General features: G+C 39.7%; 1 protein-coding gene across 1 annotated transcript; it reads right to left on the bottom strand.

Moving 5' to 3' along the window:
- Positions 1–441: 441 nt before the first annotated feature.
- LOC149233645 (F-box protein GID2-like) lies at positions 442–780 on the bottom strand. Its single transcript, XM_089382244.1, has one exon. The coding sequence runs from the start codon at positions 778–780 to the stop codon at positions 442–444; it is 339 nt and encodes a 112-aa protein (XP_089238370.1).
- Between the last annotated feature and the right edge of the window lie 19,766 nt (positions 781–20,546).

Genomic DNA, 20,546 nt, shown 5'->3' with positions numbered 1-20,546 from the left:
ATATATATATATATATATATATATATATATATATATATATATGTATGTATGCTTTGTTATGCTCACTCTGTTTGCTCCTGTAGCTCCTCTTGCTCCAATGTGGCTCCTCTGGCTTGGTAGTGTCTTTCAAAGACCTCCTTGCATATATGAATGCCTCTCTTGCTCTAATATCCTGTGTTATGCTTTGATCTGCCTCCTTTGGTAACTCATCTTGCTTATGGCTTGGCTATCGTGATGGCCTTGCTCCTGTCTCTTCATGGATCTGTTCTGCTTCCCCTTGGCTTCTAGTATCTAGGATATTGCCATATTAGTATCTAGAATATTTCCATATTGAAATCAATGACAACCTAGGTCAATAGAGGCTACCTCTTGCTCATCTGAACACAACTTGCACACAATTCCAGTCATGCGAGGTGAATCTACATGCAAAGGGGGTATTCTCTAGTAGCGATTGATGGAAAATAACGAGAGGGAAAGATAGACCTCGTAATTTCTCCACTTTTGCTTGGGCGTAGAAGACGATGCCCCCTTTGATTTCAAATGCTTGTGATTGGAGAGAGGAGGGTGTAGGTAGTTGATGTAGAGACGCTTGAATCCACCGAGAGCCACCACCACAGATTTCAACTGTCCACTCTGAGAGGAGGCGGTGGATGGCCAATGGTGCGTGTAGATGGTCTCCCAGAGCCCCTCATCGTCGGTGGCCCACTTCCATTTCTTACTGACGCAAGAAGCCATGGCCAAAGACACCCCATCCAGATACTTGAATATCTCATTTAGCATGTCAACGTTGCTAGAAACCTCATCCTCGCCGCGACTTGATCCCACGACTCTTCATCCTCCTTGGTCATCAGTCAATATGGACGATCCCTTCGGTTCGAGAGAGCCAGAACAAAAAGGATAAGGGAAAGGAAAGAATAATGAGAAGCCAATGGGTAATGGGAGTGGTAAAATAGAACGATATACAGTGGAAATGATGGAAGCACGCAACAAGAAGCAAAGAAAACGACGAGATGGAGAGGGAAACAGAAATGACAGAGAGATGTCTGGTCAAGAGACAACTTCCCACTCTTTCCACATCGCGACAACCGACAATAACGCAGATGCACGTCTTTCCCTGCCACTTCGTGAAGGTGTTTTAATATATGTTTATAGTTTTTATTTATTATTACAAATTAATTACTTATTAGCATAACTATTTAGTTGATGTTATTTTTATATGTGAATTGGTATAGAAAAGATGGAAATTGTCTTTTCTAAGTTATTAATTTGGTTGTGTTAGTTGACCACCAGAGGATTAGTACTAATTTGCCTTTAGTGCGATTTTTCGGAAGCTTCTCTGGTGGGTTTTTTCTAGTCTAATTTCTGTAAAATCCGGCATGAATTTATTGAAATCACAAGCTTGATGGGTAACCCCTGCACAATGTAAATCCCCTAGGGATTTTTAAGGGTGTTGAATCCATATATACAATGAAAAAATGAGTTTAAATAACACAAATGAATATTTCACCTTAAATCTTTCCATCGGATTCTGGCACCAGAAAGTCCAACAAGTCGCACTAAAGACAACTCTGATTAGTACACCATCGTAGACTATGGTAGGTTATGGATAAATATGTTTAACTTATAGCTAAGGAGGGTTTCTTATGGTCATGTTGAGAGTGATGGATCTGCCAACATTCAGGGTACGGTCTCCACGGTATGAATTTCCAACTAGACTTCACACCGTTTGGTGTAGGAGTCCCATCCAATACGATGGCCCAGTTGCCATTATCTTACAGATTTTCCTTAGCTCTCATTGTTCAGCACATGAGAGGGTTATGCTTGTAACTTCAAGAAAGCAAGGTGAGTATGCCTGGTGGGTGCGTAATGTAACTCTATGACCAAGTTCTCTTATTGTCAAAAGGGGGAAAGAAAAGTTTGCCACTTGATGAGAGGGAATAGTCCCAACCCTGGAAGAAACACATGTGAACAACAAGGGTATGTCTAGCATCCAGCGGAATAGTCCACTATGGATGCGACAGTCGTGAAAACCAAAGTTCAAGGGAAAACACGTACACCGTCTAGTGGGATATTCCACACGAGGTTGACAGTCATTAAAACCAAGAAAACACAAAGGTGGTCCGTCTAATGTCCCGTGGAGTAGTCCACTTGGATGGGACAACAATGATAAACAATACAACACATCTTCAACAATATGAGTACTAAAATAATCGAAGTAGTTCAACTATCTTAGTATAACTTAAGCAAACATGCATTACAAACGTTTAAAGAATACTCTTACAAATGGATACAAAACATGCGTGAAAATGTGTTGGCCTGAGCTAGGCTTCTAAACTAAGCAAAAGATCCAAGACACATCTGTACACCATACATCACTAGTCCCAGTAGTGGGACATTAGAGCCACTCCTCGCTCCTCAAAGAACATATTACAGATTATCAAGGCTATGTGGGAGGAGCCAAGGTGAAAAGTCATTTGCTCATACAATGAGGGGGTATATATAGCCAAGGGGTTATAATTGACCCTTGTGACTCTTCGACTTCCCTCATCACTGTTTGACTTCCTACGACTTCTCGACTTTACATTCCTCTTTGACTTCATATGTGGGTCTCTTGGACTTCCACTTTACATTACATTAATTACAACAAGTGCGCCCATAGTAGTGATGTGGTTGAGATAACTCATGACACAACTCGACATGACACTGCTGACATGTACTAGTTCACTATAGTGTCCGTGTCGAGTTGCTGTGCTGCTGAGTAATGATATGCTCTCGATGTAACATGTCTTCACCTCCGCATGGAAAAGTGTGCGAGGTCTTCGATGGTCTTAGTCTTTGCTTGATGGTGCATGTGAATGTCCCCCTTTCGCTCGCTTGCTCGTTGTGCTTCCTATGTTCGTTCGACCGCAAGAAAGTCTTCTAGCATGCGCCTCTTTTCCATCCCGTTCGTCATCGTGCCATGTTTCATCAACGTCAGTTTTCCTGCAATCACTCATGAGGAGATGACATCAAATCCAAAAAATCTCCTAGTCTATCATGATGCATTGTTTTTCATTTCGGTGCAGGTGACCGGGAGAGGGACAAGGCATTGAGACTACGTGATCACAAAACAGGACAGGATGCAAGCTCTGGAGCACTGTCAGGAAAAACTCTTTTCTTAGATGCATAGAGCTTGCCCTGAAGTCCTAGTATCTGCTTTCTCATTCTTTCCACATTTACCTCAGTCGTGACTACAAAGGAAGTTCCCCTCTAATCAATCATCTTGAGATTTACTGTAGTATCTAGGATAATGTCTTTCTTTGTGGTAACGGACAAGGATTCTGCAGGGTTCCTCGCATAATACTTTCTTCTTTCCTGCATAATCTTACAATTGACTTGGTCAAAAGTAAGTCTTGTGAGATCCAATACCTCCTCCTCTACTTCAGTAGGAATTCCCAATCCCTTAAGGGGTAAGTGCCCTCCGATAATGGGGGTGGATGGAGGAACATCTAATGGAGGAATTTCAACTTGTGTGTTTGACTCTTGGTGTTGTTACTATTGTTGGAGATCTTGCTTGTTTTTCTTGTTGATCTCCTCCTGTATTTTCTTTAGCTCCTCTTCTTGCTATTTCCTTTTTTCCTCATCAACCTTTCTCCTTTGTTCCTCTTCTATCCTCTTCTTTTCCTGCTCTTCTTTCTCTCACCTCCTCTTGAGTTCTTCTTCTTGTTGTTTCTTCCTTTCCATCTCTTCTTGCTCTCACCTCTCCTTTTCCTTTTCTTCTTAGACCCGTCACTCCTCTACCTCCTTTTTCATTCGTTCTTCCTCTTGTTGTTCTTCCTTCTTTCTTCTTCAAGTTGCTACTCCTGAAGGTCCTCAGGCTGCTGATCACTATATTTATGTGATTTTCTCATCTCTTCTTCTCTTTTCCTTTTCAAATTTTGCTTTTGCTTGGTTTGGGTCGCATTTCTTTCTTCCAAAGTTTCACCATCTTCCTCTTCCTCTTGCACTCTCAGAGAGTCTTCTGGTTCCTCACTTTATGCCTTTTAAGTTTCCTACTTTCCTTTTGTCGATCCCCTTTTCTCTTAAACAAGGCATACTTGACTTATAAGCTTATGTTTCTTGTTTCTCGCTTGGGCTAAATTCTCTGGACACATTGTACCAATTTTTAACCTTATCTTCGGGACACTGCTTGCTATCTGAGTATGACCAGTTAAAATTATCCTTCTTACAATGCACGACTACCATCCTCTTGGGGTCATAAATACGATGACTTAGAGTCACAAAATGAAATCCCTTCATATCCTTTGTATTTGCTTTGACTTCCTTAAAATTTTCAACAATATACACTCCAATGGTGAGTGGGAAGGCAGGTTAGGGATTTTTCTTGCTCTTATTCAGTGTCTTCGAGAACCCTGTGGTGATATGGTAACATACTTCCTTTAGTAGTAACTTTTCTGTGACGAACCTGGGAAGTGCATGAGGAGGTTTGTACGATTTGAAGACCCTGATGAATGTGCCCTCCTGGATGGGAAACCAATCTGCTATATGGGTAATTTTCTCCACAACTCTCTTTGACATGCACGAAGGGTGTTCTCCAAAGAGCAACTGGTATAAAGGGGTGATGAAAGACTTCAAAGTGTACTCAAGAAAACTCTTGTAGCCTAGGTCCCAAAAGATATTATTACACTAATGCATGGATTTTACCATACTCATTTTCCAGTTATACCTTCAACATCTTAAATGACACCTTGCATAAACCGCATCTAACCGGTATGATGCCATATAGAATTCTAATGGTCGATCTGCCTTAGGATACTTTTCTGCATGTATGTTGGTCATTACTGAGGAGGCAAGGATGCTAGCCCAGTTGAAGATTGTGCCTTTGGTGGCAACAAAATACATGATAGGGACCCATGTCCTGAGAAAGGTATCGATGTTGGACCTCCCATACAATCGATTCATCATTGAAGCCATGAACTGGTAAGCTTTTTTAAGGCCCTTTGTCCTATACACTTGATCATTTTTCATCTAGAACTCAGAAGGGTCTTGCTACCAAGACCTTAAAATATGTTTTCTTGGTATTGAGAAGTCTGATATCCACTTGGTATTAAATGTCTGTTCTTTATCAGGTAACCTGTAATAAACAACAATGTATGTGGATGATATAGTTGCAAAGGCCTCACTTGTATGGTTCCTTACTACCCACCAATCTGGGTTAGTGTTCTCTATAATCAATTCGATGGTCTCTGCACATGGGAAGACAGGCGGATGTGAGGCAACTTTGTGGAGCCTAAACCTCTTAATGTTGAGGTATACCTTGAAGTCTTCCTAGTCCTCAGGGATGTCCTGCTTAGAAAAGTCTGCATATATGTCGAACTAGAAGCGTTTGGTAGTCTTATTTATGTTGCATGCAATTTCCATGTAGAGAGGAGCAAGTTCCCCTTGGTGGCTTTCCTGGATACTACTTTTAGCTCTCTTGCAGGAAGGATTGACTACTGGAGGTGCCATTTCTCCAAAGAAAGAAGAAAACGAAATGCACTTGAGATCGTCGTCACCTGTCATGTCAAACAAGAAATCCCATGATGAGAGAGACAACATGAATAATGTATAACAAAAATAAAAATATGATTAGAACTTTGAAAAATTGGACAAAGTCTCAGGCCAAAGTTCAGCTTGAAGGGAGGTCACTGGATCACACAGGATAGGAGTCGAAAGAAACAAGGGAGCCAAATTAGTGACCTGGGGACTTGAGTTAACTAGGTCGTAGAATTAGGTAAGTTGCTAGGTCACAGGTAGAGGGAGTCACTGGGTTGCGGGAGTCGCGGGGACAGATAGGCTACAGGAGTCATGGGGTTGTGAGATCACATAAGTTGTTGGGTTGTAGGTCGCATAGGTCGCATAGGTTGCAAGTCGCGACTTTAGACCTATCGCAATTTTTGGTAGCGCTACCCATCCTTTCAACTGGTCCGACAGAGAAAGGAGGCTTGGGTTGTGGCTTTTAGGCCCTCTCTGAACCCTAAAACCTGGATCACTGAGAGGCAAGGGAGAATAACCATAGAATGGATGGATTGCTGAGGCACAGGGAAGCTGGATGGAGGAAAGACAAGCTAGAGGGTTTCAGGGTTATATGAGTTCAAAGGGGAGGCCAAAACCAAATAAAACCTTCCCCATGAGGGAGGAAAAATGGCGAGGAATAATGATCAGAGGGGAGAGGAAGGGTCACCTACCTCGAAGAAATCACACGCCTCCCTCAGTCGCCTAATCTTCCTGCTTCTCGAGCGCTCTAGTGGGATGAACAAATGAACTAGTGGGTGAGCGACTTAAATAAAAAAGGTCATACATGCGAAGTTGACATAGGTCATTGGGTCGCAAGGTTGTGAAGTCGCGGAAAATGTCTAAGAGTCTTGTGGGAATTTGTGACCTGGCGATCAATAAAGTTGAGGTCACAAGGTGGCAAGGTCGTGGGGTCACGATCTTGGTCTTGAACAATAGGAATGAATTGCGACCTGGCGACCTCAAAGTGAGAGGTCTCTAAGTCACAAGCTAGTGAGGGTCGCAAATTTTGGAGCCAAGACATAAGTTATGTCACGACTTAATGACCCAGTCACGTAGTTGCATGGTCGTAAGGAGACGATGGTTGCAAAATTTTAAGTTAGTCAATCAAACTAAATTGTGACCTTGTGACTTGACTTGGTTACAAAGAAAATTTTGGAAAGGAAGGTCGCAAGTAGCTGATTTCAACTATATGTAAGCTCATTTTGTGCAACCTGCGACTTGGGAAGAAGATGAACCTTAAGTATCACAGAACTAGGATTTTGAGGGGACCAAGGAGCCTTGGCTTATTGCCTAGATGTTGAGGCAATATTTTAGAGGTAAGTGAAAGGTACAAACTTGGTGCAAGGGTCCCAAAATTTTGAAGGGGCGGAAATTTTGGGAGGGTTGTTGTAGTGGCTACAACAATTGGTGATTCACTAGTAGAACCTCAGTATCTCTGCTTGCCCTTGATTTAGGATGTAGTGGACCTTTGTGAGTGCATCATTCCAAGATCATGGGTCCCACTAATGTCTCCAGGTTACCCTTAGTATTGATCATAAGCTCCCTACTACTTTGACTTGCCTTGTTAACCACACAGACCAAAGATAATGAACCATAAAGATCTTTGGTATTGTGGCTATAGGTATCTGGTGTTGCTCCACTTACAGTGAGCCTAGACAGTACCTTGACAAAGTATTTATATTACCTCTCTGTGCAAGAATCCTTTCTCAATCCTTTTCCCTTTATTTAACTTTTATTCATGTGCTCATTGGAACTTATTCATTGGGAATTTATTTTCCTGGGCAGATGAGGGATATCGACTTATTTTATTTGCAAGAGAGGTTGTTTCTGGTTTTTAGAGACATTATTGTTTTCCCAAAATATGTTACTCATTAAGGTTTTCCTTTCCTCTTCTCGATTCAGTAGGATGAACTGATTCATTCAAGCTATAGCCACGTCAAAAGTGAGACTTACTGTTGAAAGATAGGGTGCCATGGATAACCAGAGTTTCCCACCGAGATATATCTTCACACCTTCCCTAGGTCGTGACTTTAGAAGTGATCAAGTGCAGACACAAAAAATGGTACAACTCAGCCATTGGCATAGAGGCTACCCCAACCCTAAGGTGTCTCACTTAGGCGACGTTCCAAGATATTTTATTCAGGGTAGGATATTTATTAAAGAACATAAATACAATGATCAAAAGGCATGAAAGAAGATGAAACTAAGTGCAAAATGCAAAATTAGGGCTACAACTAAGAACAATGCAGAAAAAAACCAGAAAAGAAACTATAGCACAGGGATGAGGAAGCAACTGTGAGAGTTGATAGGTGAAGTAGAATTTGAGGTCATGGCCATTTATGGGGAGGGGTTCAACCCTCCCTTCTAAGGTTTGTATTCTATAGGTATGCTGACCAATATTCTCCTTAACTTGAAAGGGACCAATCCACAAGGCCTAAAATTTGGTGTGCTTACCTTTGTCCTCATGGGCTTTATCCCATTTGAGGACTAGGTCACCCACATTAAACTCATTACTCCTTGTGGATTTTTTGTCAAACCACCTCTTGATTCGGCTTTGATGCACAACAAGCTTCTCCTTAGCCTTTTATCTTTTTTCCTCCAGCTTAAGAAGGGTGTTGATTTCCTACCAGAGAATGGGTAGGAACAAGTTCGGTTGTGAAATGGATTCTTTCCCATAGACTAGGAAATAAGGAGGTTCCAAGAGATGGTTTCGGGGTGACACGGTCAACCCACAAGGAATTGTTCAGGGGATTGTGCCAGTTCCTTTGGTGTGACAATAAGGTTTTCTTGATAATGAGGATTAGTTTTTTGTTGGCGGGCTCTATTAGGCCGTTACCTTGGGGGTAATAGTTAGCTAAATGTTTCGAAACAATACCATTTTCCAAAGAAAAATGATATAACCTAAAAGATAAGAAATAAGTATCATTATAAAAAATGAGGGAGGTTGGAACGTCGAACCTAGTCACGATGTGCTGAATAATAAAAGATATTACCTCTTGATCGTTGATTTTCCGCAATGGGATGGCTTCCACCCACCTCGTGAAATATTCGGTAGCTGTGAGAATGTACCTACATTGTTTCGTCAATTGTGGCACAATTTCCCAAATGATATACAATCCCCACCATTGAAATGGTTCTTTGACTACTATAGCTTGGAGTGGGGCGGCTGATCGAGATTCTCTTCTAGCGCACTTTTGGTAAATAGAGCATTTACAAACATACACGTGAGCATATCTAAATAGGGTGGCCCAGTAGAAACCAAACCTCATGATTTTATGGGCCATGGTATCGTTGGCATAATGGCCTCTTGTTGGCCCATCATGTAGATCCTTCAACACCCGCTGAGATTTGTCAAATTCCAAGCACTTGAGAAACACGACATTGTGGTGTTTACGAAACAAATTTCCTTGTATTAACTAATAAGATGTAGCTTTAAGCCTCACAACTCATTTCTGTCTCGCAGACAAGGTAGGAGGCAGGGTCCCTTGCCCTAAATATTATTTCAGATCAACATACCAATATGAAGAGTTGTGTGTCATTGTGAGGTCGTTTGGTACATCTCGATCTCATGGTCCCATCCTTCTAATTCTTCATTTTGTTGATCTGCAACTTTGGCGACCAATTTACATAATACGTAACCTTTAACTGTGTGAGTTAGCTTGAAATCCAAGTCATATTATTAAAGGCAAGTCATCTAGTTAGCTCTTCATTCACCCAACTCTTGTTGGATGAACAATGACGTAACAACAGGATGAGCGACGAACATTGTTGCATGGTTCTTCATAATGTAGGGTCAGAAATGTTTAACCGCTCTGTAGACTATGTATGCCTATTTATCCATGTACGAGTAGTTGAGCTATGCACCTTGTAATCCTTTGCTCATGAAGTATATGGGCCACTCATCATTGTTACCATCCTTTTGAGTAAGAAAAACAACTAGGGATAAGTCTAAGGCGAAAGTGTACAAAATGAAATCCTTGTTGAAGCATGGGCTATATAGAGAAGGGGCTTCTGTGATGGATTTCTTGATATGGTCAAATGCTTCCTTCTCATCATGATTCCAGTTAACTCTCACATCATTCTTTATCATATTTTGTGAGGGCTTAATGATTTTGGCAAAATCAGAAATAAATTTGCAGAGGAAGTTGATTTTACCTAGGAAAGACTGTATACCTTTCTTGCTACTATGGAGCGAGATTCTGTGATAACTTTTATGCGTTCAAGGTCAATAGTCTTTGGTTATGATATGCCTAAGGAGGTTGCCTTCAGATACTATGAATATGCTTTTCTTGGGGTTTAGTGAGATCCTATACCATCAACAACACTCAAATATCTGCTTCAGATGGTGGAGGTGATATGCCCTCCTTTTCAAAAAGACCATGACATCATTCATATACACCACCATGATTTGACCCATTAGTCCTTTGAAAACGATATCCATCACCCTATGGGATGTTTCTCTGGCATTTATAAGGCCGGAGGGCATGCGCCAAAATGAAAATGTTCCGCATTTCATTTTGAAAGTTGTCTTCAAATGATCTAGTTCGGCAAACAACACCTGGTTGTACCTGGAGAAAACATTGAGAAAAGAGAACATTTCTGTACCAAATACCATCTGAAGAATTTGCTCCATAGAGGGGACTAGATAGTTATCTTTATCTGAAGCCTGGTTTAGATTCTGAAAATCAACGCATAACCAAATTTCACAAGACTTCTTCCGTATGGGAACCAACATCCTCCTAAGAAAAATGTACAACCAAAATAAAATTTATTGGAACCAATATGATTCAAAATGACAATGTCAACCGTGGGGGAGGATTCACCATTTTTGGAGTAAAAAAGTAAAAAGTTTAAAAAATAATAAAATAATAAAACTACTTTTTCAACTCGTATTTTCAACTTATCTCCCTAAGGTTTTACTCAAATTTCAAGCAGGAGTACTCATTAGATGCAAAATTTGCTTCGTCATCCAAGGAGTACTCATGTTGCATACTTTTGATGGACCCTGCTACACGAAAAAATGAGAAATACATGAAAAAATGTGATTGCAATAACGTTTTTCATGTATTTCTCATTTTTCATGTAGCAAGGTCCATTGAAAGTATGCAACATGGATACTCCTTGGATGGGGAATCAAATTTTGCATCCAACGAGTGATGTTTCTAAAAATTTGAGTTAACTTGTAGGGAGATAAGTTGAAAATACGAGTTGAATAAATAAATTTTTTTTTTTTTTCCCTCTAAAATTTGATGATGTAATCTAATCTTATTTTATTATTTCCACTATCATTTTATAATTTCCTTAGGAGGCCCATTTTAGACCTCAAAATTCCCCTAATGATTCGAGACCCAAGTAGAATGGATGACATTGAAAATGATGTGTGCATCCAACAACTTTTTCAACTCCTTCTGGATAAGGGGTTCCAGCATGGGATGTACTTTCCTTAGTTTCTGTTGGAACGGGTTGACCCCTTCTTGTATAGGTATAACATGTTGGACAATCTCGGTGTCATGCGTCTTTAGGTCATCATACGTCTAGGCAAAAGCATCTCGATACTTTATGAAAAAGATAACAAATGATTTCCTCTTATCAGGTGAACACCTGACACCTAGATTGATAAACTTGGGGTTAGCTTCAGTTCTGAGATTGATTTGTTCATGAGAGAGTGTGGAGATTTGAGTCTTGGTATTCAAGGGACCCTGGAAATGGTTCTGTAGATCAAATAAATTTTCTAGCGTAGCAACACCTTTGGGCATGGGATTGCCCTTGTGCTCATCTGCTTCTCCTTGTACTACTTTGTCATGCTCTTCCTCATCTATCGTCACATCGTTGAACACCTCGGCATTAGTCATAAAATTGAGTATTTGTTGATCATCATTGAAAACGTGTAGATTATTTACGTTATCTGGGACATTGGTCTTGTAAAAAATCTCAACTGTAAAACCATCTCTTAAAGGTGAAACCTAGCTGCAGCAGTAGCTAAAGTGTCAATGGCGACATTATTGACCCTAGGAACGTAATTAATACCGAAATATTTAAAAGAAGAAATGAAGCACTATACCTCCTACTATAATTTTTTAGATGTGGTGATAAACAATGAATAATATTTCATACCTGCCTCGTGATAATTTCAGAATCACCGATCACCTTCAAACATTCAACTTTTAGGTCAACAACCTTTTTGAGCTGAAGGATCAATGCCTCATACTATACAGTGTTGTTAGTGCACTAAAATTATAACCTACAAGAAATCAAAAATTTGGTTTTTTGGGGTTCCATAAAGATACAATTGGCACCGGGTCCATCATGAGTCTTAGACCCGTCATAATATAAAGTCCAAATTTCATTCCTAATTTTTGAGTTTTGTTGGATTGAATAACACTACTAATCTTCTTGCTTGTGGAAACCTCCTAGCTTTCTCCATAGAAAATGTACATTTCAATTACATTTTTCCGAAAATTCCAAGCTTGTGATCAACTGGTTGAATGACACACAAACTTGCAAAAATTTTCTTTTATGTCCCATATTGGAAGAAGTTCTCAGATTAAAAAATATGCTCACTCATTTTTCATGCCAACACATTTACCAGGAATAAAATCAAAGAGCATAAGGTATCTCTAGAAAGGACCTAAACTGGCAAATATTAGAATTTCATGGAGACACCTCAATTTCATACTTACTCAGCCGATCTCCTGTAGTTCACCAATCAACAACCCATATATGATCACATGGATGCAAACTTATGTTTTCACTATTTTTTCCTTTTATTTTTATTTATGCACTGAGATCCCTAGTATGATCACATGGATCCCTAGTATGATCGCATGGATGCAAACTTACGTTTTCACTATTTTTTGTTTTTCTTTTTATTTATGTACTGAGATCTCAAGTAGAATATTTTTATTTTTATTTATGCACTGAGATCCCTGGTATGATCTCATGGATGCAAACTTATGTTTTCACTATTTTTTGTTTTTCTTTTTATTTATGTACTGAGATCTCAGGTACAGTTCGAACACTATCTTGAGATGCTATTTGTATAATTCTGGACTCTATAGGACCACTTGATGGATGATCTTTTTTTTAACTGGGGGATAAAAGTGATATTAGATCCAAAATATTTATGTTGATATTTTTATGTGATGGATGAAAAATAATGCATATACACATTTGTGTGTCTATAAAATGTAATTGTAACACCTATAATTCCAACTATTTACATAGGATATATGAATATAATAAAAAATTTATGAAAAAACCTAATATTAATGTTACCACAACCTAATACATTGTTGCATTGTAATGAAGTATCAAATCTCGATACCATGCCATTAAGGTTTGGATTACAATTACTTAATTGATGCAATTATGCTGGTTATTAAACCTGACCTAACAGGTTGTACACAATGGTAATACCCGAACGATTCTCTGTATCTCATATTATTGTGTTGTGTTGACCCTTCACGGCTTATCTGGTCGGTCCATGGCTGGATGGCCACCAGCTTCCAGGACTCACCCTTATCACTTGCCATCTATTTCTTGGAGCACAACATGGGAAAGGCGATGGGTACGAGGCTTTATCGAACTTTGAGGGTAAGCCCTTATGAGCTGGTGATCACTTGGTTTCTTCGCTCATATGTTGGGCATGGATCTAGAGGCTGCGTTCTGGTCTTTGCAATGAGGTTCCTCTACAGCTCATCATTTCCCACCTGTTATGCAATGTGAAGAGTTCGTTGGGCATTCCTACTTGCGAGCAAGCTTCAATTGGGGCTGTATACTGCTGTTTCGAAACTGTTTATCAGGTAAGTCCTTATTGTAGGTTTGAACCTGAAGTTTATCTCTTTTTGTCATCTAGATCAAGTATTTCTTCACAGGTTTACACATCCTTGCAATGGCATTGTACTAACGTGGGCTTGGTTCTTGCAGGTGTTGCCTCTGGGATGGTGCCTGGAGTCTATGTCATAGTGTAGGAATTTACAGGGTAAGTTCCTCAGACATAACACCAAAGGACACCACTCACAAACAAATCACAGATCATTACACCAGTATTCTTGACGTTTTTAAAACCCTCAAAGAGGGAAACAATCCATGGCCTGAGCCGTGGCCACTTTAGGCAATTTATTAATAAAATAATGAAAATTTACATAAGCTTCTTTCATGAATGGTTACCCTACAAATGACCCTCCATGCTCTTTAAATAGAGACCATGGACCAATCGGGTGTTAAGCCATGGATCAAGTGTCTGTAATACCGAGGAGAGAATGAACTATCAGATCACTACATATTGTGACCGTCAGATTGTAAGTTGCAAAAGTACATAGTAAAGAAACACACTTTACCTAACTCTACACTAGACGAAGTTATACTTAACTATTTCCTATGTGTCGGAATATCCTAACATCCCCCCTTAAGAACAACTTGGGATAGGATTGAAGAATGTATAAATATGACACAAAAGGAGAAGGAAGGGGGCATTAGATTCTATCCCCCCTTAGTGACAACTTCCTGAACTCCAACCATAAATCGAATTTTAGTAAACTTCACCTCTGTGAGAGCCTTTGTAAAGATGTCTGTAACTTGATCATCTATTGAACAATATTTCACTTCAAGAACATGGTCATGAATGAGCTTTCTGATGAAGTGCATGTGTATTTCAATGTGTTTGTTGTGTTGATGTTGGACTAGATCTTTGCATAGTTGAATGGCACTTTGATTATCACACCAAAGTGTAGTCAGATGTTGCTGCTGAAAGCCAAACTCTGACAGGATCTGATGAAGCCACAGGGCTTCCCTACTAGCTTCTATGGCACCACGATACTCTACTTTCGTTGAAGAAAGAGAAATGGCACTTTGTCTCTTGCAAGCCCATGTAATAGGTACTGAACCAAGAGAGAACACATAACTTACAGTAGACTTCCGATCATCAGGGTCACCAGCCCAATTAGAATCAGTGAAACCAACCAATAGAGGAGATGCTTCTACATTGTAATGAATCCCAAATTGAACTGTACCTCGAACATAACGAAGTATTCTTTTAGCTGCTTTCCAATGACTTTCATGTGGGTTTTGCATAAACTGAGCAGTAAGGCCAACAACAAAGGAAAGGTCAAGACGATTATGGGTCAGATACAAAAGTTTTCCTACAAGTTGATGATATAAGGTAGCATCAAGTTCAGGGGAAGTACATGTGATTGAAGGTTTGGCTCCAGACTGAAAGGAAGAAGGGGCTGGCTTACAGTCTTCCATGTGAAAATGGCATAGAAGATCATAAGCATACTTGGACTGGGAAAGGGAAATACCTTCCTTGGATCGCAAAACTTGAAGACCAAGAAAATAATGCAAGTGTCCTAAGTCTGTCATTTCAAACTTGTTTTTAAGGTTGGACTCCACATGATTTATAAGGTTGGGATCACTATCAGTAAGGATAAGATCATCAACATAAAGAACAAGAATGATAAGAGACTTTCCCACTTTCTTGGTGCAGATAGTATTGTCAGAATGACACGTAGAAAAGTCAGTTTATAAAAGAAAGCTATCCATTTTGGCATACCAAGCCTAAGGGGCTTGCTTGAGACCATAAATTGATTTCTTAAGCCGACATACAATACTGGAGTTTGTTTGTATAAAGCCAACTTAGGTTGTTCCATATAGATTTCTTCATGCAAGTCCCCATGCAAGAAGGCAGATTTAACATCCATCTGATGGACTTCCCATTTGAAAGAGATAGAAAGGGAAAGAACAAGGCGGATAGAGTTCATTTTGGCAACAGGGGAGAAGGTTTCAGTATAGTCAATTCCTTCAACTTGTGAAAAACCCTTAGCAACCAGACGAGCTTTATGTTTATCAACTTTTCCATCTAGTCCATACTTGGTTTTGTAAACCCATTTGCATCTAACAAGTTTTCGTCCCTTTGGAAGAGGAACAAGATCCCATGTATCATTTGCCAGTAATGAACGATATTCTTCATTCATAGCTATGTCCCAATCTGGATGGCCTGAAGCTTCTACAAAGGTGTCAGGATCATAATTCATTGAATCTTGAGCTAGTAAATAAGAGGCTCTATCGAACTGAGAACGTGTATGTCGTTGATCTGTAGGATGACCGACAAGAGCACTTGCTGCATCCCGAGTAGCATGAACCCATTTTGGAAGCTGAGTAGATGGAGTAGGATCCTGAGAAGGTGGGGGAGGATTGTCATGCTCACTGTCATCATTTGAAGAAGAAATATTTTCATATGTAGAAGGGATAGAGGGAAGTGGCACATCTGCCGAACTAGGCTCGTAGGCTGATATATTTTCAGCAAATTTTACATCTCTTCTAATGATAACATTTTTGGACTTAAGTGGAATAAGTCTATATCCTTTTATATCTTCAGAATATCCAACAAAAATACATTTTTCACTCTTAGGTTCTAGAGCTTTATTTTTTTCATCTGGAATATGGGTCCATGCTTCACTTCCAGAAACACGAAAGTGACTTGCATCTGGTTTAATTGAGCTCCATGCTTCGTCTGGAGTGATATTCCTTAAAACCTTAGTAGGAGTGTGATTTACTATGTAATTTTCACAGTTAATTTCTTTTGCCCAAAAATTAAGCCTAAGTCCTTTAGATTGAAGCCTACAATTAGCCATTTCCTTTAAGGTGCGATTCTTCCTTTCAACTACACCATTTTGTTGTGGAGTATATGGAACAGTATGTTGCATTTGAATTCTATTCTCAGTGCAAAAGTTGATGAATTTGTTGTTAACATATTCTCCACCATTATTAGATCTTAGCTTAAGAATTTGATGTCCAAATTGTTTTTCAACAAAGGCCTTAAAGGCCAATAACATGTTAAATACTTCATTCTTGAGTTTTAAGAAGTATACCCAAGTGCATCTGGAGAAATAATCAATGAAAGTTAAGAAATACTTGTAGCCAGAGAATGAAACAAATGGAAGTGGACCACATAAATCACTATGCACAAGCTGTAAAGGGGCTGAGGCATGCCAAGAGGCACGTTTTTCAAAAATATCCCGATGATGTTTTCCGAGTACACATCCGAAACAAACACCATCTCTACAAGATACCATTGGAAGATTTGTCACCATATTTTCTTTACATAGATTCTGAAGGGAGCGATAGTTTAAGTGACCAAATCGCTCATGCCAAAGGTTGCTCACTTCATCATTATGAGCAACAAATACTAAGGGAAGATTTGATGCCCCAAAGTTGTTAAAATTATACAACCTTGTAGAATCATCAGCAATGCCAGTAGCTAAAATCTGTCTAGGATCTCTTATGTCCTTAATTACAACATCATGAGGTGAAAATTCAACGATTTTACCTTCACCTGAATGAGTTATTTGATATATAGATAGAAGGTTGCATGATAAGCTTGGAACACATAATACATCATTAAATTGACCATTGTCTAGATGAACAGTTCCAATCCCTACAACACTAAGAGATCTATCATCACCAACATACATATTTTTCGTGTTACAATCATTTAAAGAAGAAAACATGGCTTTGTTTTTGGCCATGTGATAAGAAGCTCCAGAATCAATGAGCCACTCATGAGAATGAGAAGAAGAAGATACATTTAGTGCATAACTAGACCGAGATGCTTGACAACCACATGCAGAAAGTGCTATTCCCGAAGATGAAGTTGAAGTAGAAGAGTGCTCCAAATGGATGTTATGCTTCTTCATTGCTGCTTCCAAGGCTTCCATCTTTTTAAAGCATTTGGATTGTAAGTGGCCATCTCGATTACAAAAGTGGCAATGTCTATCAGTCTTCTTCCCTTTGTTTTTATTTGCCTTATCATTTTGTTGAAATGATTTTTCATTTTGAGGCTGAAATTGCTTAGGACCATTGTTGGGTTTAGGACCATTCTTTTTGGGATACTGCTTCTTAGGATTCTTTAAATTTGGTTGCTTCTGGGCGGCTAAGGCTTTCTTAGAAGAGTTTCCAAGATTAAGAAGACCAAGATATAAGAGCTTTTCTTGTTTTCTTATTAAAGAATCACAAAATGCATCAAAAGAGGGGGACTTGTAGTCTTGTCCTTGAGAAATAAAGGCTTCTCTAGTAGAATGGAAGGTGGAAACAAGCACAGAGTATGTTGATCCCAACTTAGTAAGAATGGAATAGATAAGACTACCATCTTCTTTCTTAACCTCAACACCTTCCAAGAGAAGTCTAAGGGTCTTGAACTTGGACAAAAAATCTTCAGTGGAAGAAAAATTATTGGGGTCCAATGTAAGCAAATCATTTTTGAGTTGATGGGCTCTAATTTCATTTTTAATTCCAAAAACTTTAGTGAGCTAGTTCATTGCTTCATTAGGAGTATCAAGTTCTGCGATATGGAATCTAAGGTCTGGAGAAATAGACATCCCTATCAATCCACGTGCTTGATCTTGCCTATTTTCCCATTTGGCTGCCTTATTTTCATCTTGAGGTTTGGTTTCTTGGCCTGAGGCTATTTTGTAAAGACCTTTATGTTGTGTGTGGAGCATGATTGTTCAGAGGTCTTTGTTTCAGCCAAATGTATACCCCAGGAAGTTTTGTACACCCCTCAACGCGGGGGGGACTTGTCCCCCCCTGCGGGGGTTCGGGGGTCAGCGGTCCCCTGGCTGGGGGGTCTGGGGGCCAGCGGTCCCCCGGCGGGGGCTCGGGGGCAGTGCCCCCGAAGCCAAAAATAAATGTAAAATTGCCTTGTAAAAGTATAGTAATTTCTAGTCAATCTGGGCCGTTCATTAGGCGGATGATCTGACAGTAGAACTTATGTTTAGTTTAGGGTTTTTTGCCCTAGAAGGAAACCCCTCTCTTTGTATGAGGGCATTGTATTTGAGGCTATGTGATAGATGTGTATTCTGTGAGTGGGAAATAGAGAGGTGAGACTGCGAGAGAAAACAGAGGATATTACAGCAGATTTGCTGTAGGTTGTGTCTCTTCATTTTGCTGGATAATAGAAAGGAAGGACTGGTTGTTTGGGGTGGACGTAGCCCAAACTGGGTGAACCACGTATATCTATGTCTCTCTTGTTTTGTGCGTTTTCTGTGTTTATATTTCTGCAATATTTTATGTGTTCCATTGCTCCGTAATATATAATTTTCTAACAACTGGTATCAGAGCCGAAGGTCTATTTGGCTGATAAACTCGCAGGAAAGAAGGGTTCCTGGTTCAAGTGGGAGCAATGGCGGAAGATGGTAAGTTTAGGGTCGAGAAATTTAACGGCCAAAACTTCTCGCTGTGGAAGATGCAGATGGAAGATTATCTGTATCAGAAAGATCTATACCTACCATTGGGGGGGAAAACAAAGATGTCGACGGGTATGAAAGACGAAGAATGGAACCTTCTCGATAGAAAGGCACTCGGAACAATATGGTTGTGCCTTGCTGGGTCAGTCGCCTTCAACATTTCGAAGGAAACCACAACAGAGGGTTTGATGCAGACGTTGTCGAAACTATATGAAAAACCCTCGGCCTCAAAGAAGGTATTTCTTATGAAACGGTTATTTAATATGAATATGTCGGAAGGTGGATCTGTTGCAAACCATTTAAATGATTTTAATACAGTTACAAGTCAGTTAAGTTCTGTAGGGGTAAACTTTGATGATGAAGTTAGAGCTCTGTTATTCTTGTGATCATTACCAGAAAGTTGGAATGGTTTGGTAATGGCTATTAGTAACTCCGTTTCTGGATCTAGTACTTTAAAGTTTGATGATGTTGTCGGTGCTATCCTTAGCGAGGAAATGTGACAGAAAAGCTCCGGTGAGACATCGGGAAATGCTTTGAGTGCAGAATCTAGAGGAAGAAAAATGGAAAGAGGAAAGAACTCAGGATATCGCAGTAAATCAAGGAAAGGCAGATCCAAGTCCAGATCGGGGATAGTGTGCTGGAAATGTGGAAAGAAAGGACACCTAAAGAAAGACTGTAGATCTCGGAAGGGAAAAGAAGGAGATGCACAGCAAGAAAACAATCATGAAGCAAATGTGACAGGTGAGGTGTTACAAGATGCTTTGATTCTTTCTTTCGAAAATATTACTGATTCCTGGGTGGTAGATTCAGGGGCTTCATTCCATGCCACACCTGATAAGAAATACTTTCATGACTATGTTCAAGGAGATTTTGGACAAGTTCTTTTGGGTGATGATAAACCCTGTAAAATCGTTGGAATGGGTAAGGTTCTTGTAAAACAGCAGAATGGAAACCAATTGCTATTAAAGGAGGTAAGGCATGTTCCAGATCTAAAGAAAAATCTGATTTCAACAGGGCAGTTAGGCGGTGAAGGTTGTGTGACAACTTTCATAGATAAAGCTTGGAAGGTCACCAAAGGAGCCCTGGTAATAGAAAAAGGCGAAAAGGTTGGTACATTGTATTTATGCAATGGTATTTCTAACTCTATTAATGCTTTAACTTCCAAAGGAGCAGATGCAACATTATGGCATCATAGGCTCGGACACAAGAGTGAAAAGGGGATGAATATTCTTCACTCAAGGAATTTGTTGCCGGGTTTGAAGAATGTTCATTTGGACTTCTGTGAGAATTGCATTTATGGAAAACAGAAGAGAGTTAGATTTCTCAGAGTTGGGAAAGAAAAGAAGAATGAAAAATTAGAGCTTGTGCATACAGATGTATGGGGACCTGCTCAGGTATCATCTCTCGGTGGCTCTCGTTATTATGTTACTTTTATTGATGATGCAACTAGAAAAACTTGGATTTGTTGTATTAAGAATAAATCTGATGTATTTGATACTTTCAAGAAATGGAAAGCTTTGGTTGAGATTGAGATAGGAAAGAAATTGAAGTGTCTTAGATCAGACAATGGAGGTGAATATTGCAGCAAAGAGTTTGATAGGTACTGTTCAGAGCATGGAATTCGTAGAGAGAAGACAGTTCCAAGAACACCACAAGAAAATGGTGTGTTAGAAAGGATGACTAGAACAATCATGGAGCGTGCAAGGTGCATGAGATTGCATGCAGGATTGCCTTTACAGTTTTGGGCAGATGCTGTATATACTGCTGTTT

Source organism: Pinus tabuliformis, chromosome J (assembly GCF_031772625.1).
Source record: "Pinus tabuliformis cultivar Carrire ecotype Pingquan chromosome J, CPIR1, whole genome shotgun sequence".
In the NCBI taxonomy this organism is placed as follows: domain Eukaryota; kingdom Viridiplantae; phylum Streptophyta; class Pinopsida; order Pinales; family Pinaceae; genus Pinus; species Pinus tabuliformis.
The sequence above is the reverse complement of the archived record's forward strand: the minus strand, read 5'-3'. Positions and strand labels throughout refer to the sequence as shown.